This window comes from Pan troglodytes, chromosome 7, assembly GCF_028858775.2.
Source record: "Pan troglodytes isolate AG18354 chromosome 7, NHGRI_mPanTro3-v2.0_pri, whole genome shotgun sequence".
NCBI lineage: Eukaryota > Metazoa > Chordata > Mammalia > Primates > Hominidae > Pan > Pan troglodytes.
In genome coordinates this window covers 128,922,074-128,941,296 of record NC_072405.2, presented here as the reverse complement: position 1 = coordinate 128,941,296, position 19,223 = coordinate 128,922,074, and the positions used below count along the sequence as shown (strand labels likewise).

General features: G+C 42.5%; 1 protein-coding gene across 9 annotated transcripts in view; it reads left to right on the top strand.

The window, feature by feature from the left end:
- Positions 1–2,256: 2,256 nt before the first annotated feature.
- Positions 2,257–19,223, top strand: part of SAMD12 (sterile alpha motif domain containing 12) — a 492,602-nt gene continuing 475,635 nt past the window's right edge. For 3 of the 9 annotated variants that reach the window (XR_682014.4, XM_063817358.1, XM_009455827.4), the window contains exon 1: positions 2,352–2,536. Coding sequence is in view for 6 of the 9 variants with exons in the window: in XM_063817358.1 (XP_063673428.1) it covers positions 2,524–2,536 (13 nt within the window). In the remaining 3 variants the exon portion in view is untranslated. Of the gene's footprint in view, positions 2,537–19,223 lie in introns of all 9 variants that reach the window. The other 6 variants (XM_009455826.5, XM_009455825.5, XR_002937745.3 and 3 more) reach the window with 6 other exon arrangements.

Here is a 19,223-nt window from a genome sequence, read left to right as displayed (position 1 = left end):
GTCTTTTGGAGAACATCTGTATGCATATTTGTTTGGTGTAAACCTAGGAGTAGAACTTCTGGGTCACAGGATAAGCATATATTCAGCTCAATATTTCAGATGGTTTTCCAAAGTGGTTTTGTGAATTTGCACACCACCAGCAATATATAAATCTTTATTGCTACACAATCTTGCCAACGGTTGGTATTTTGTGTCTTTATCTTTCAAACATTCTAGAGATAAATGTAATTTTTTTTTCTTTAGTACTTCCCAGGTGATTCTAATATTCAGCCAGAATTGAAAACCTCTGCGCAACTATTGTTTATCCCTTATTAGGCAGAACCACATGAAATTGTTCTATTTGTAGGTTTTAAAAATGGTCAAACATTGGCTATTTCATATGGTAGAAACTAACATCTCCTTCACATTTTATTTATACTAAAAATAAAACTCGTCTAGAATGCACATCACTGGGAAAAATATTAAAGATGAGCTAAGATGAAGTTTTAAAATTAACCACAGATGTCAATGACTTTTATATTTTTATATCACCCAGATATTTAAAAGCTTGGAACCAGACCAGTGGTTTTCACCCTCAATGAAGACTGGAATCACCTGTGGGTTTTTAAAACCTGAGTGCCTCTACCCAAACCCCCATAAGCTCTGATTCTGTGAAACTAAGATAAAAGCTTAGGAATATATATTTGTAGAAGGCTGATGCACAGCCAAGGTTAAGAACCATTGATACTACCTGTCCTATGGCTTTCTTTCACATTCATTCAATCTAAGAAAATACTTAACACTTTGGTGATTTTATATACATAAAGTAGTGAAGCACCTGGATTTCAGTTCTTTCCAGAGTTTAGAATGCTTGGCTGTGTATTAGGTCGGAAAATTCTTTTTCCCATGGAAATTATGTCTCGCTGAATGGGTCTCTCTCTACTGTACCTAAAAGAGAGGCTTAGGTTTGACTTGTACACAGCTCCATGGACTCAGAATTAAAGTATCAACAAGAGCATTTAATGGTTACACGCAGGTATTTTTTTAAAGTACCTATACACATATTATTATTATATATTACCCAGTAGGGGGACTAAGCATGTAATTAGTGACCAGAACAACAGGTGTGCATGTATACACTGAGAAACAAAATTGTTTTGAAAAATTTTTCTTTTTTTTGCTTTTGACCAAGACACACAAAAATGTCTAAGTAGTCATCATGGGAAGAATCCGATTTTTGTACTTCCTCATTTTACAGAGATTAACATTATATATGAGTGACTGGGTGGATGTGGTACCAAATACATTTGTAAACTGAAGGCCTTTAAAAGTCAATCCAGTCTTGAGCCAGATTTATTCCCGAGGCTATCCCCTTACCCCTTCCAGCCACAACTGTATCCGTATTTTCACACGCAGGAAAAAATGTTTAGAAACTTAATTTTTACGAGCTGTCGAATTGTATTGCTATCCACGTGATTCCCATTATCATGTCTGCATATAGCATCCCCAGCACCTACAGCTAGGACATAGGTTCAGAAGTTGAAGGAACCTGATTCTCAGGCACTGTTAATTATTAGGCCCTATCACAGGCTGTCAACAGGCTCCAAGTCTAGGCAAATTGAAAGCCTCCTATTCTGGAAGCCAGACAGGCTTTCGTCTGACCTCCTCCGGTGCAATCCTGGTTCCCAGACTTTGTTCCTAACAACCCCTTGGGGACGTTGCCTATTGGGGTTTAAGCCACTCCTCCTCCCCTACACCCCCATGCCAAGTATTTAGCCACCTGAACCACCCTGTAGGATAAGACAACTGTATCAACCGTCGGAATTGCCCCACAAAACCCATACATCTCAGGGTGCGAAGGAACAAGTTTCAACCTCGCCCTGGGCAGCGTTCTCTGGCCCAGGTGGAGAACCACAGGACAGTGGTCCTGCTCTCCCTACTAAATGGTGGTTCAGGAGGCCAGGGGGCGGGGCGGTACCGGCGGCAGAGGCCCACGGACGAGCTCGCAGGAGCTCATCACACAGCTGACCGTCACCTGCCCACCTCACCACACCTGCTAGGTGCCAAACCCCTTGTAATGAACAGGGAAGGGCTCAATCACGGGTCCCCACTCTTAGCAGCGAACCTATCTCAGCGCACGGCCTCCTGGGAGATGTAGTCCAGACCGCTTCCCGGGAAACCCCCCCCTCCCCCCCCGTCCCCCCGGCATCCCTGGTCCCCTCACAACTTCCCCAGGAGAGATTGCTCGGCCTGGCCAGCTGAAGCTGGAGTTGCTCTCCAAGTGTGGGGGCCAGGCGGCACTCCGCGGAGGAGTCGGGGTGCTCTCCCGAGTCCGAGCGAAGGGAGAGAACTACACTTCCCAGGACGCCCTGCGCGCGCCGAGCCGGGAGCCGGCTGCCTCGCTTTGCGTGACCGCGGCAGGTTGGTCCTGGAGCAGATGAGCGCAGAATATTTGAGGCGAAAGCGAGAGGAGGGGGGGAGCGCGGGGCAGGAGGAGTACCTCGGCCAAGAAAATTATGCATGCGTTAGGGAAGCTCTGAGAGAATGGCTGTGGAAGGTAAGGGACGCTTGGGGCATTTTTAAGCTCCCTCTTAACCCGCGCACCCCAAGCCACACATCCCCGATGAAGCTTGGCGATTGTGGGGAGGCGAGGAAAGGGGGTGGCGGAGAGCGGGCCCCTTCCTCCTCCACCTCTTGGCACTCACCTGCGCCGCCAAGGCCAGTAGGCGCTTTAATTCAGTTGCTCTGGAGAGACGTGAAGGGTAGGTGCGCAGGACTTTGAGGTGAGACGAGTGTCCCTGATGCGAAACGATATCCTGGAAATGGGGGGAAATCCGGAGGATCCGGCATGAGGTTTTGGCCCCGAGATGCCCTTTTTCCCTGCCCCCTCCCTCCGGAGCACGCTGGGTGGCCCCGGGGCTGGGGATGCTTGGTTGGCCCCCCTCACGTGGGAGAGGTCCCCGGCCCAGGTGCGTCATCCGGAAGCTTGGACTGGGATTGGGTCGAGGGCCCTTCGTCCTATGCACCCAGCAGCGGCGCCCGCAGATGTACCCAGAGGGTAGAGGTGTCCCTACACCTGTCTCTGCTTATACAGCCAGCGCCCCGGGCTTAGCAAAGTTTACAGACATGAAATGTAATCAGCCAGGGAAAAGAAGTGCAACAACCTCTTCGATTTGGGTGAATCCTTTTCTTTGAAGACCACTTTCTTCTTACAGTCTTGAGCTTCGGCTTTGCAGTTTTGACCGTAAAGTCCTGCCTCCCTTGAACTTCCTGGTTGAAAGCAGGGTCAGGCTGTTCGTGAAGGATCCAGAGTTTTTCATTTCAGGTTCTCTTACCTTGGAACACAAACTTCCTTGTTTAGGGTAGTTTCTGAAGAGGAAAAAAAACTGTGGACCAGAAGCGTTTGTGATGTCACATTAGAGGTCAAGCTGTGCCTGAATGATGAAATGATTGTGGGACGAAATGGGAGCCTACATTCACCTGCAGAATTTTGGTTTCTGAGTGCAGTCAGGTCAGAGGGGGTACTGAGGTAGGAAGAGGAGGGCTTGCTTGCCAGCTGCTTCAGGCGCCTTGCTAAGGGGAAGTCAGCCTATTCCTTGTAGGCTAGAGACGAGAAGGAACCACGAGGCTGGCTTGCTGCTCCCTCTCCTCCCTACCCCAGGAGAAAGAAATTGAACTAATCTGACTCTTGCTCCCCTTATAACGACTGTCTTAACAACCTGAAGTAGCAACAACCCAGCTCCTACACTCAGCACCCATAAACTCGGGAAACTCTTGCCTTTGGGCTATCTCAGGTTCAGAGATCCACAGCCAGCCACTTCCAGCTTTCCTAACTTTATTAACAAAAATGAAATCCTCTCTCTTACAATCAAGATTTTTCTAGGTTTTCTTTTCTGTGCAAATGTACCAGTAGGGTGAGAATCTTTTTTTTTTTTTTTTTTTTTTTGCATCGTTATGCTTGATAGTCAAGACTTCAGATGCCAAAGAACAAAACAAAAGCCGAGATAAAGTTCATCTTGAGCTTGAGACCAAGGATATGTTGACCTACTCCTTAAGTATCCGTTCTATGTCACCCATCAGGTGACACTGATTATGATCTCTCGTCTTCACCACTCCTGTGTCCCCAAGACAGGAACACTCCTCTTTGTTGCTAATCCACACTGTTCTCGAAAACAATTTCTTGTTCCCTGTAAGAAGTATAAATTTGTCTTATTTCTTGCGTGATGGGTGATTACACCAGTGAAGCCAGACTTTACAAAAACAAGAACTTAGGAAGGAAGTACATGTGGACTATGGAGAGTTTATTTTCTAGTGACTTACTTGGTTAAAGTACCTGTCTAGTAAACAGGAGATCCTGAGTTTGAATCACAATGAGGTCTCAAAGAATGAAGGAAGTATTTTAAACTTTAACTTCAAATATGATTCCTATCTTTGGTCTTTGCAAAGATATCAGCCTGGACCAGTCCCTTCCTGGTTACTCCTACTTGGTCTTTCAAGCCTTTGGGAAAATGTCACTTCCTCTGGGAAACTGTCCCAGCCCTCCTTTTTCTTCTGCCTTCTCAGCACTCTTTCCAGTCTATGGGAAGTGCCTTCTGCTCACATTTATCTTAATACTTATCATACTTAATCTGCCTCTTACTAGACTCTAACCCCCTTGGGGGTTAGACTTGGACTTTATATTCCTAGCTCATAGCACAGTACTTTGCCCATAATAGGTACTCAATGCTCATGAATTGCATGGCAAATATATTCATGGAGGTTTTGTAACTGGTTCTATAAGGGTACATGGGGCTTTCTTGGAAGCCTAGATGTGATACAATAAGGGGTTTCTGACAGATTTGAGGATGGGAGATTTTTTTTTTTTTTTTTTTTTTTTTTTGAGACAGAGTCTTGCTCTGTCGCCCAGGCTAGAGTGCAGTGGCGCGGTCTCAGCTCACTGCAAGCTCCGCCTCCCAGGTTCACGCCATTCTCCTGCCTCAGCCTCCCAAGTAGCTGGGACTATAGGCACCCGCCACCATGCCTGGCTAATTTTTTTGGTATTTTTAGTAGAGACGGAGTTTCACCATGTTAGCCAGGATGGTCTCGATCTCCTGACCTCGTGATCTGCCCACCTCGAAGTGCCCTTCTCTTCAGTCTTTTGTCTTGATGCCCAAAAAATCTTTTAGAACAGTTTACCTCTACTGCTGGGTGACATTGTCCCTGGACACATTTGGGATATGTAGGAACTGCTGCTGGGGGCTGCTGTTGGTATTTTGTGCCCATGGCCACAGATAATAAATGTCCTGCAGCGCGTGGCCATCCCGTATAACGAGGCCAAGCCATGGCCAAGTAATGATCAGTTTACCCAACTTATTGAGAAATGCTGCTTCAGAGAATAAGGAGTTTTGCCAGAGGAACTGGAATAGAAAATACAGTTCGAATTGCTTAACATTCTAAGCTTTAGTCTCCACATCTGGAAAAAATGGGCTCACTACTGCTTACCTCCTGGGAACATTGTGAGGATCTTTTTTTTTTTTTGAGACGGAGTCTTGCTCTGTCGCCCAGGCTGGAATGCAGTGGCGCGATCTCGGCTCACTGCAAGCTCCGCCTCCCGGGTTCACGCCATTTTCCTGCCTCAGCCTCCCGAGTAGCTGGGACTACAGGTGCCTGCTACCACGCCCGGCTGATTTTTTTGTACTTTTAGTAGAGACGGAGTTTCACCATGTTAGCCAGGATGGTCTCCATCTCCTAACCTCGTGATCTGCCCGCCTCGGCCTCCCAAAGTGCTGGGATTACAGGAGTGAGCCACCGCGCCCTGCTCATTGTGAGGATTAAATAAAGGAGAGGGCTTCTAGAAGGGTGTCTGGAACCTGCATCCTAAGTAAATATCACTTGTACTCTCATCCCTTCTCTTAAGAAAAGCTATACTATTTGGCATGTGTTTTATATCCTGAATTTTCACTTATTCATGCCAGCCAGTTTTTCTAATTAGTAACAAATTAGAAGGTTTTTTACTATGTGTAACTTTTTCTTAAGTAAACTTGAACTTGAATTTGTAGAAGTGTTACTAGCAAGTAGTTCACTCATTCACTTTGCTGAACCTGCAGCTGTGTGTTTAAGATGAAAAAGAGGTGCCCTTTGTTTATTGTTTTGTAACTACCCTGGGTTATGTTTTCTTCTTAGTTTATTTGCAACATCCTATTTATGTCTCCTAGTCTGCTTGTGACCCATGCTTTGCATTTATGGGCAGCTTACAGGTATGCTTTCCAGCCACAGAACAGGGTACGACCTTATGGTCTGCATTTGGATTAGGATTATACTGGCATACATTGCCTTTTTAAAAAAACAAAAACAAAAACAATGTCTTGTGAAATAAATTAGCAGGACTGGGAACTAGGACCTCTTGGAGGGAGGTAGCAGGGACCCCAAACTAATCCATTCTCTATGGACAGACTGTGTATAGATGGTTAAACCTATTGATGTTTTCTAACAGAAATGGGTTGCAATATTATTCAGGGAGAAGAAAAAATGTGGATTCATTGGGGACAGTGTCGTATTCATCTTTGTATTCATCTCTGTATTCCAGGGATGGCGCCTGGCACTTAGGAGGCCCACAGTCATTGTTTCATGAATGACATATAAATGCACGAGTCTCCAGAGCTAGACAAGGATTTTTTTTACCCCTCATCCCCAATTCCTTTTCTTGCTTTGTCCTCAGATATTTATGAAAAAAATAGGGAGGATGGACATTGTACATGGTAATTTCTATTCCAGGTCTAACAGAATAGCACCTCTCATGTGGCAGAAAAATGATTTCCAATATTCAGCACTCACCTCTCTCCCCAAGAAAAACATGTCAAATGCAAGACTGTGTGCTCTTAATGACATCTATATTAAGGGATCTGAATTTTCCATCATAAATGAACATGTTAGCTTACCAAATATCTTCTGATAAGTCATTCAGTGCTCAGGTTCTATGTTTTTTCTCCTGTAGAAGAGTGAAGAAGCTACGCATCACCAAAATATTGTAAGGCTAAGTAATAATAACGGTGACTGGGAAAATGGGAAATGAGATAGCGTCAAATGTTTGTGACAAATAGAAGCAGTCACGGTAAACACTGGGCTTTGCAGCCCCATAAATGATGACTTTGTACCCAACTTGAATTCAGAACTGCATCACAGAGAGTAAAAGGAGTCACATGGGAGATAAAAACATCATTTTTATCACAAGCTTATAGTGGGTTATTTTTTTCTGACTTTGGGTTGGAGGGTAAGTGGGCTTGCTAATATTGTATGCAGCAGTGAACTTACCAGTCATGGGGATGCCTCCCTCTATGCTAGTGGTCCTTAACCTTTTTGGCACCGGGGATCAGATTCATGGAAGACAGTTTTTCCATGGGGGATGGTTTTGGGATGAAACTGTTCCACCTCAGATCATCAGGCATTAGATTCTCATAAGGCATGTGCAACCTAGATCTCTCACATGTGCAGTTCACAGTAGGGTTTGCACTCCTCTGAGAATCTAATGCCTCCGTTGATCTGACAGGAGGTAGAGCTTGGGTGGTAATGCTTGCTTGCTCACTGCTCACATCCTGCTGTGTGGTGTGGTTCCTAATAGGCCACGGACTGATACCAGTTCACAACCCAGGGGTTGGGGACCCCTGCTCTATACCACTGGCAGCTGGAGAGCAGAGAGAACATGGGCTCCTGCAGCAGGCAGGTGGGACCCAAAGGAAGAGGTGGGGAACCTATGCTTTGTGCCTTTTCACAGACTTGCTCATCAGAGAGTTGATTTCTCCTCTCCTGAGGAGGACCCAGAGGGTAAAGAGGGAGACCAGAAGTGTAATTCTGATGGATTTCCCTTCATAGAACACAAGAAGCTCTGTCCTGCCTCTGTGTGATTCTGTTGGTGCTAGCTCACCTATGCTTTCCTAACTACCTTTTCTTGTTGGGAACATCATTATGAATGTACCTCTTCTACTGGTGGTACTTTCTACGGGCAAGGACTATGTCTCATGTCTCATCCTTGAAGCTTGAATGAATGAATGGAGACAAATGAAGGAATGGGTGGGTTTATGACTGCTTTTGATTCCCACAGTAACTCCCATACACATTTAATGAGAACTTCCAACTGTGTTCCTCTACAGAGCAGATGTCATGAAAGCAGTGAGACGATGGACAAGTTTCCCTCATAGGTACTTATCCCTGCAGCAGCTTCATTGTGTGATTGTTAAACTAATTACTCCCTGATTCTCTCCCATTCACTTATTCCTGAGGATCTTTTTTTCTTATTTTTATTATGTTCTCTATACCACCAGATCTGACTTTCCTGCACCAGCAGTTTCTATTGATCACTTTGTTTTAGGAAGGAGAATGACGGCTAGAAGTTTGTCATTGAAAATTCCTGTCCAGTGACTGTGTGAACAAGAATGGGGCCTCCAACCTAGTTTGAAACTTGCTGTGGCAGCAGTTCCTGCCACCCCCATCTCTTTTGTAGCCCTCTTAGCTAGTTCGGACAGGGTTTCAGTCTAATTGTACTGTTGTATTTCCTAGCCCAGCCCTTCCTAATTCCTTTTATCCCACCCTTTCTTTCTCATCTGCCTTGCTGTTTTCTCACGCCTGAATGAAGAAACAAGCGCTGGTGCTGAGAAGCAGAAACTGGGAAACCTTTGCTGGTGTAGCTGTGTTCTGTAATGCTGAGTCACAGTGGATGACGTGGTGACATATTACAAGGGTAGGGGGAGCTGGGGATCTGAAGCCCATGCTTGAACTCTGGCGAGTGAGTGTCAGCTGTTGTGCATTTAATTATGAGAAAGAGGGGATATTGCAAATGCTCATTCACAGGCATTCAAGCAGATGGTGCATTTCTGTTGATAAGCAGTAGAGTAGCGCCCATGTACAAGGAACTCTACGAGATGTGGTGGGGAGTGTAGTAAGAAAGGGAGCTTAGCCCACTCTGACCCCTGCCAGTCCCGGCCCTCCCCTGCAGCCTCCACTGGGGGAAGGAGACAAGAGAAGCAGATTAGACTGAATGATATAAGTGCTAAATAAAAGTACAAGCACCATGACGTGGGAGGTCTGAGAACAAATGGAGCATTTAGTTCTGAGCTGGGTGGGGATAGCCTAACGAAAGGGGTAGCATTGAGTGAGCTTTTGAGTAGGATTTTGATGGGTGGGAATTGGGGAAAGGGCACGAAACTGAGTAGTGTATGTATAATGCGTGCTTCCTAATGGATTTCCCCCATGTCCCAGGGATGTAGTAGTTTAGCCCTTTATAGGAAGGAAAACGAATGGGGAGCCTCCTAACTCATGTCTGGTAAAATCCTTTTCCTAAGGGCTCTATTATCTGCCTGGCCACACCTGCAGCATTCCCCACAGTCCAGTTGGATCTTGCATATGGTCCTTTTGAAACCACAAGAGCAAGCGTGGAAAGCTGCTCTCTTGTAAATCAAGTTGATTCCTCCCCAGTTTTCTGAAGTGGAATGTAGCAGCACCACCCGCTCTGAGCTGGCTCATGAGAGCAAACTTGGCTATATTTAGTCTGATTTTTCTAAAGTGTGGGTGCAAGAATCTGCTTGTACAGCTTGCCTCCCATGTGAAGAGCAGGACAGGACAGCAGCTGTTGGGTGACAGCGGTGGCCCACCTCACTGCCTTCAGCAGCTTCCTTCCCAGAGTGCTGGGGCTGTTGGCAAGTTTTGTTCCTTTGCTCCTCCCTGCTACCCTCCCTTGCTGCCGCAGAGGTATTTGTGTTCTATTCGACAAATCCTGACTCTCAAGTGATTTGACAGATGTTTGTGGATTGGCTATGGGGTGTGGCTCTCAGAGCTACAGCTGCCCTTGAGACCTGGGGTACAGAATGGGCTCAGGCCTGCTCATGGCTTTTCACTGCCTCCACCGTGCAGGACTCTCTCCTAGGGGATCATAGCAGTCACAGTGTTCTTAAATGTGGAAGATCTGCAACCAGGCTAGATGTGAACCCCAGCTCTGCACAGGACCTGCTGAGTGCCTGGGTAATTCACTCAACAGCTCTGAGACTCCTTTGCCTGTCTATCAAATGAGAATATTAATGGTAATGACCTCATAGGCATATTGAGAAGGTTAAATTAGTATAAGGGAAGCTCTTAAGACCTGGTTTGTGGTAGGTGCTCAGTAAACACTGAGTAAGATGTTAGACAAGATGATAGTGATGATGCTGTCTGTTTCACCTTGTCTTCCTGGCATACTTATGAAAGCATCTAAGCCATTTTTATAGCATTTTTATAGCCCCATGATATTACAGTCTGGCATAATAGTGTGTGCTCAATGAGGGAATGTAGGTTATCAGAGTTGGAAGAACACCAACAAAATGTAATTGATAAAATACAAGGCATCCTCAGCTTAAAATGTATTATTTGGTGTATTCATGATCTGACTCTGTGCAGTCATGAGGCAACAGAGGGAAGTAAATGTTATGATTATATTCACTAAAGACTCATCACTTACATAATTTTTCTCTACCACAAATTTACTTGCCACTTAACACCAGCAATTTTGTAGGCTGGCCTCTCTCTGATTGTCTGATCATCACCCATCCATACAATATGTATGCAAAGTAAGTTGATTACAAAGAGAAATTTCAGATCTTGCAAAAGAGAAAATAATTCATGGACTCCATGAAAGTGACATTGGGAAACTGCTGGAATCATATGCCATGGCCCAATTAAGATCTGAGTTAAGCCAAATAACCATTAAAGAAGAGAAAATTGACTAAGATATTGACTTGATAGGCATTAAAGAGAAATATTAGGACCTTTTAGGGATTAAGGGAAGTCTTTAGTGAAAAGAGATGCTCTAAATATTTTGGGGAAAAATGATCTCCTTTATAATCATGCTATGAAAAGTCAAGTATGATATGAAAGATATTTTGTCCTGCTGACATAAGCCCTGTTGCTGAAGTTATATAACAAATAAAAAATGGATTTTTTTGTTCTAAGAATCAACACATACTTTCAATTATAACCTAAATTTGGTTAAATATCAGATAAACTTCTCCCTTTCTCTTTTCAAGATAAAGTACCATTGAAACTCACTATTAATTTTGAAACTCTAGCCCCCATTTCAAGTGTATTCCTTTTCTTCCTTTCTCACTCTTTCATGATTTTTTATTGGTATTTAAATTGGTTTTAAACTTTAGGTTGTTTAGATACAATTTACACACAGTAAAATCAGCTATTGTGGTTCTTTAAGTTTTGGTAAACGTATAGTCTCATAACCACTACCACCATCAAGATACAGAGCAATTTGAACAACTTGTAAAGTTTCCTTGTGCCCCTTTGTGGTCAGTCCTTCCCTCTACCCACAGCCCCTGACAACTACTGCTCTGAAGTCTGTCCCTAGACTTTTGCCTTTTCTAGATTTCATATAAATGGTATCATACACTGTGTTGCCATTTGAGTCCTGTTTCTTTCACTGAGTAGTAATGCATTGAAATTCTTCCATGTTGTTGCCTGATTCAATAGTTCAGCTCTTTTCATTGCTCACTAATATTCCATGGAATATCTATACAGCAGTTTATTCACTAATTGAAGTACATTTAGGTTGTTTCCAGTAATTGGTAATCATGAGTAAACCACTAAAAGCAGTTGCTTACAGGTTGTGCGAACCTAAATTTATTTCTCTTGTGTAAATAGCTAGGAGTTGGATTTACAAGTCATATAGTGAGTATGTTTTACCTGTATTAGAAACTGCTGAGCGGTTTTCCAGATTGACGGTGTCTCAAATGTGTTCTTTTATTTGGATTTTTTCCCTGTGCTTATCTTCTGATAATGACAACCTCACAAGGACAAGAGAGTTAGATTAATGGGGCTATGCAGGTAGTTGGAAGGGATTAGAAGGACACAGTTGTCCAGAGGTGAGTTTCTTGAGCTATGCAGCTATAAGATTGGGCAGTATTACTATGGTAGATATTCCCCTTGATTACCAGTTCAGTACAGACATCAAGCATGGATATAGCCCAGAAATGCCACTTGTTTTGGCATACAAAAGAAAGCTTCTAAACTTTATCTTGTAATAAGAATTTGTCATCACGTTCTGTTTTGTGATTTTGCTGTTGTAGAAAAACAATCAGATAAGGAAGACAGGCCAGGGAGAGCTTATTTTGGGGGAAAATTAGGCAAGACAGGAAAGGGAAGACTAAGTATAAGAGATCACACAAGATGAATTTAGCTAGAAAGAGAAAAACTTACCTGTCCCTGAAAGGAATTGGTCTTGCCTGCCAAGGTTGGTTATAGACTCCATCTCGTGAAGCCTGAGAAAATGTTAGTTGACCGTTTCTTGTATGGTTGAGTTTTGGGGATGGCAGGGGTGAGGCTTATATTTTGCTGTGCTGTGTGATTCTGATTTAGAACTGAGTCTTGCGTTGGATGTCCATTTATACAATGGGAGTAGTGCTTGGTTCACTTGCAAAGGCCACATTTTACTCAGCCACATATTGGGTTTGGGGCCTGATAGTGGGATTGCTTCCAAGTGCAAAAGACTATGTGATTTGGATGCTGACATATTGGGATTTTCCAGGGCTTACCACTGGTCTCTGGGACCATAGAATGGAATATTTGAATTTAGAAAATTCAAATATTCAAAAATTCAAATACTACAGAACTCCTAGACAAACAGTTGCCCTAATACTTGTTGTCTGAGGTTGGAAATGTGAACATTTCAGTTGAGGGTTTTGTTTTTGTGTTTGGAGAATATGCCTGTGCAGTACATGGAAGAAAAACATGATTATTAACAAGGCTCCCACAGGTGTACTTTGTACTTGATTTTGTTGGAAGTTTGTTTATTTCCTGCTTGATGACAAGTGATATTTTTGGTGGAAGAGAAGGTGAAACTGGTAACCAATAAATGGGGACGGGGACAGGGATGGATGGAGTTGGAGACGGCATCCAAATCCTTGCCTCAGTCGAGTCATTACCCTTTTGTTCTCTTTCCATCTCTGAGAGTAGCACCAGGTATGTATCCGTGCTTTGTGATGCCTTAGCTCTTGCCTTTCATTTTTTTCTGCTTTCTAAGCTTTTTACTGAGCATTTTTTTTCTGCTTTCTAAGCCTTTTTACGTTGTGGTCGTTTAGTAGATAATTCTGCCTGGATAAACTATGGGACTGATATTTTGTGTTAGTCATCTAGGGAAGTATATGTGGGTATAGCATTCACTTCCCATCAGTTAGAAGTACACTGAATACCTACTATATGCTAGGTAGAAGAAATTTGATTCATAATTAGATAATAGGGTGGATAAGCTTAGGAAAGCCAAGAAATTTGATTTATAATTAGATAATAGGGTGGGTAAGCTTAGGAAAACCAAGAAATCTGATTTATAATTAGGCAATAGGGTGGGTAAGCTTAGGAAAACCAAGAAATTTGATTTATAATTAGATAATAGGGTGGGTAAGCTTAGGAAAACCAAGTGTGCCAGAGTCTGAGATCTTAGGCAGTGTTTCCTTAGATGATAAAATTCTCCTGGGGCACTTGATAACATCCATATTCCTACTTCCCACCCTAGGGTAATCTTTTCAGGTAAATCAGAAATGGGGTCCTGAATCTAATATGCATCCTGATTCATTCTTACTAAACTTATTTAGGAGACCCTGACTGATCTAGGGACAGAGTAAGATCACAAGAGGGAACTGCAGGATTTCATGAGATCCTTGACTGCCTTGCAACTGCAGGCATAATTTGTATATGGAAATTATGTGTATTTTCATGGGGAGAGAGACTGAAGTTTTTATCCTATTATCACAAGGGCTAAAGATAGTAAACTCTGGTCCATGAGCACATGTATTTGCCTTTTTTTATTCTCTAATCTATCAGCAGTGCCTACAACTGTATCTGGCTCATAGAAGGCACTCGACTATTTGTTGAGTAAACACAAGAACTAATGTTATTTTGTGATTCCTCTGAGCCAGGATCTTTATGCCCACTCTCTAAAACTTAGATTTCGTAATGCAGTGAGCTCTATGAGTTTTTCTCCCACCTAATCATCGAGAGAATTTAGCTCCAGAGAAGATAACTAATTTTCCTGAGGCCACACTGCTAATTTGTGGTAGAACTTGGCTTTGTAGCGATGTCTGCCGTATGCCAGAGTCCTTGCTTTTTCACTCTACTGTGTTGCTTTCTGGTCTGTCAAAGTTCACTAATTTGGTTCTGATTTGCTAGTTGTCTTTTGGAAACCTTGGTTACTTAAGAAAAACAGCATTATAATAAAACAAAAAATTACTTAATTGGGCTCTGCAATGGGGAAAATTCTTTGGGGTTTTTGGATCAAATTTTTAGTAAAGTGTGTATCTTGGTATTAGCTTTCTACACTTTTGCATTCTCTTTTTATGGAGCCCTAGGTCTTTGGGTTTTTGTTGTTTTCTCATGCTGCCTTCCAAATTCACCCGTACCCCAGCACACAATTAGTGTAAATTGCTATTTTATTTGAACAGTAAGCATTCATTGTGCACTTGCTATAAGCTCAACACAGTGAATGACACTGGGAAATACAAAAGAATCTATGGATATTGAACTTACTGCTCTTGGAACTTACAGTCCAGCCAGAGCTTCAAGATTCCTGTCATATATGTGTCACGGCAAAACAGGTTGGGACATGGGCAGGGTGTGTGGGCAGGAAGGCTGTCTAGGGGCTCTGCTCTGTCTATCAGAGGGGAGCTGCCATACACACAGCCATGGTCCTCCCACTGCCCTGGACTTCCCTGGAGAGGTTACTATATGGATTTGTTTTGTTTTTTAAATAGAATGAACTAACTGAAATGGAAAGTTTGCTCACAGTCTGGAGAGATTGAAAAAGCAAGGGGGAAGCTGAAGTAATGTAATAATAGGGTGATAAGGGAAGATAAACGAACAGGGTGGGCAGATGTTAGAAATGTTTCTTAGGTGAAAAAGAAGATATGATTTTGGATTGTTTAGTTCTAGGGAGTGGTAGATACATAATCGCTTCCAACTCTTCGGGACTCTCCACGGCCAATAAAATAAAGTCCAAACCTCTTAGCATTCAGGGTCCCTCCCAGATTGCCAGGATTTCCTGCTCCAGGCTGATGTCCCACTCCTTCCCCTTAGGAATCTTCCTAATCTTCAGTTAAGCCCAGCTACTGTTTCCTGGGCTCTCAGTGTACATTTGACTACAGATGATAGTAAAATAAAAATTCATAAAGTAGACCGTAATGAAACAGATGTGTAACAGTAAACAGTGTGGTACAGAAGTGCTCAGTGAACCCACTTCGTTTGTTCTCCTTTGTGTTTGAACTGCATGGTGGCCGGAGGTGCTTCTGACAATTTTCTCTTTGCAAACTTTTGTTCCTTGATGTAGCCCACCACACTATGACCACCCTCACTCATGGATTCACTAAAAATTTGGGTGAGTCATTATCTTGTTCTTTATTCTATCTTTTAAAAATATATGTATACATACTTTGAAAAATGTATGTATAGCTCACATTGATTTCAATGTTTTATTTTAGAAATGTTTGGGATCTTTATTTAGAAGTTTAGGTTTTTAGGACCAGAAATATGCTGTGGGAATATAACTCCTGTTTATATCAGTTAACTTATGGTAAAATTGGGTTCATAATGTGTCATGTCACTTAAAGTTGTCATTTCCAAGAACCTATCGAGCATTAAATGAGACTTCCCCTACCTTGGACCCCTCCTGTCTTTGTTTAGGCTATTCTTCCCATCTCTCGTGCCTTCCTCCCACATGCTCACACATGGTACCTTTCAAATCCTTTCAGCACTTTGGGAAGCCAAGGCAGGCAGATTACCTGAGGTCAGGAGTGTGAGACCAGCCTGGCCAACATAGCGAAACCCTGTCTCTACTAAAAATACAAAAATTAGCCAGGTGTGGTGGTGCACACCTGTAGTCCCAGCTACTCGGGAGGCTGAGGCAGAAGAATTGCTTGAACCAGAGAGGTGGAGGTTGCAGTGAGCCAAGATCATGCCATTGCACTCTGGCCTGGGCTACAGAGTGAGACTCCATCTCAAAAACAAAAACAAAACACAGATCCTTCTATCCTTCTACGTACACGTCTAAGGCAAGAAGAAAGGTGAGCAATAGCAGGAGATTCCGTCTTGTAAGAAAAGGATGACTGCTAGGCAATGCAGTGCTTAAGAAATGGGACAGGAAGACGAAACTAGTAAACAGAGGGAGACAAGCAGAGACAGCCAGTGGTAGTAGACATCCCATTTCTGAGCGGGGTGTGTCAGTGTGGCGAGATGCACAGCCAGCCAGCAAGGTGTGTGCTGGGAAGTACACACCTTGCCTGGGCTTGGCAAGCAGTAAAAGGCATTCTAATGAAATGGGGAGGCAAATCCATATAATAATGTTATAAGGCTTAAATGAGTGATGAGAAGGCTACTCTTGATGCAAATTTATGGAAATGAAAAGAGGAAAATGTACTGAGGTGGAAAGAAGGGATAAATAGTTATAGCAAGAGAGAGATCAAGGTCAAAGGGGTTGTAAATATGGCAAGATGCTGAAAGAAGGAAGATAAAGGGTTATACCTAGGCTAGAAACATGTTAACTGAAGCTTTTATAAAAGGTAGAAAATATTTGAGAGTGTTTATAGACTATGTACATTGACTTAGTGGAGAGGAAGATTTTGAAGATAAAAGGATAGAAGAGATGACTGATAGAGCAAGGGCCACCAGGAATTTAGATGTAGTAGCACTTAGAGAAGGTACTGTTCCTGCTGGAAGATTTAGGTGCTGGGTAGGATAGATAAGGAGTGTTGTAACTACAAAATATGAAAAATATTCCTGTAGTACATGATAGGCACTGTTCTAGATGCTTGTTATATTAACTCGTTAATCTTCACATCAACCTTTCAGGTAGGTTTCATTATCATCCCTATCTGCAAATAAAAAAAGGGACTCAGAAAGCTTAACTTGCTCATGGTCACACAGCTAGTAAGCAGTAGAGTTGAAATTTGATAAAGATGATGCCTAAAAATCCTAATTAGGACATTTGGCGGGGCGCAGTGGCTCACGCCTGTAATCCCAGCACTTTGGGAGGCTGAGGTGGGCAGATTACCTGAGGTCGGGAGATCAAGACCAGCCTGACCAACATGGAGAAACCCCGTCTCTACTAAAAATACAAAAATTAGCTGGGCGTCGTGGCACATGCCTGTAGTCCCAGCTACTCGGGAGGCTGGGGCAGGAGAATCACTTAAACCCGGGAGGCGGAGGTTGCAGTGAGCCGAGATTGTGAGATTGTGCCATTGTACTCCAGCCTGGGCAATAAGAGTGAAATTCCGTCTCAAGAAAAAAAAAAAAAAAAAAAAGGACATTTGGGGAATACTGGATCAGGACTTTATCATCTTCAGAATTTTCTGTAAAAACGTGACTATTAAAGAATGACTTCTTATTTCTTGTGAATTCATTTATTTTGCAATAACTAATTCCAGGTAGGGTAGGAATGGAATAGGAGGACTTCTAATTCTCAAATGTCAGGAGAGGATATAATTTTCAGAACAGGAGTCATATTCTGGAGAGGTTAGGCCTTGGTAGGTGCTTGCCTATGGAGTAGGGGTTGGGTACACCAGCCAGCCAGGTGGTACCATGAGGGTACTCTGACCCTACAGCCTGGGGTTGGGATTCAAGTGAAACAACAGAAAGTAAGGGGAGTGTCAGAAAGGAAAGTAAAAAAGATGCTGAAAATAAACTTGGTCAACTTCACAATTTTGCCAAGACAGACACATGATCTCCATTTCCTTCTCCTGTCTCCTGCCTCCTTCCTGCTCTCAGAGGCTTTAAGATTTAGGTTTCTAGGGCGTTGAGGTTTTTGTCCCTGATTTTAATGGTAAGGGAGAGTGATTCTCCTTGGCTGATCTGATGCTCAGTCTATTGCTTGCTAAGTACCACTATGCTGCCTTATGAATCCTGCCTCATCTGGCTGCTTTGCCTGGCCAGGGTTGTTTTTTTTCTTTTCTTTTCTTTTCTTTTCTTTTTTAAATTGAAACTCAGTAGCTGATAGCTTTGGCATCTGCATGTTTTCTGGGGTTCACCCCAGGGCCATCATCACTGAAATCATGCCACTCTGGCTTTACGTATACTCTGTGCTTTCCAAAATACAGTTTCTCATCTGAGCCACCATTGATGCACTGGCAGCTGGAACAGGTGCTCTTCTTCCCCTTTCACAAACAAGGATGTGAAGACTCCCTTACCCAAGGTCACATAATTCATTAGTTGCAAAGCTTGGATTTAGAATTTGATATCTTGAGTCTTTTTCTTGAGGCTTCCATCATTGCTGCCATGATTGGAAGGGATGGCACAGGGCCCACTTTAAAGGGGTTTGCAAATGGGATATTAAAAGGGATCGAGAATCTTTCTTAAATTATGGATGAAGGCAGCCAGACTAGGGCCAAGATCTTGGGGGTCTCCAAGGTGCCTAATGCGTGACTCAAGTAATGAGAGTTTTAAGTTCCTTTTGTTTTTTCCTAGTATTTTGTTAATTGACTCTCCAGTACCAGATCTTTTAAATTTCCCTATTAAGCTAATATTTTAAAACATTATTATCTGGGCATGAAAGTCTTTTGTATTCACCAGAGCAAGAAAGAAATCATAAAAACACAAATAAGAAACTAACAGTACCAGTTGTTAACATTTATTAGGCACTCACTGATATTAGCAGCCAGAATTGCTCTTCAGCCAGTAAACCCTTGTACATACAGCTATACTGGTTGTTGATGGTCAGTATATATATATATATGTATATATATATATATATATATGTTATATATATGTATATATATACGTATATATATACACGTATATATATGTATATATATACACGTATATATATATATGTAGATATATACATATATATATATATATATATATATATTATATATATATATATTCTGATGGGTTTGTTTTCGGCCATACTGGTTGTTGTGTATTTTGAATATCCTACTTGCTCACAATAATCCTACGAGATGATTATTATCTCAATTTCCTTTCTTTAAAAAAATTTCATAGCGACATCTTAGAAAATATCTCCATTTCCTAGATGAAAAAAATTGAGGCCTAGAAGATTAAATAATTTTTCTAAGGCCAGTAGCTGGTAAATGAGAGAGTAAGAATTCAAACCCAAGTTCAGATGACTTCAGTGTTTGATCTCTTGCCACTAAACAAGCCTGCTACTCTGACATACCCCATAGTTACCCCAAGGATTATTAACATTTCCTTCTAGGCTTTCTATAAATGACTAGCTGTACCTGGAGTAACATAAGCTA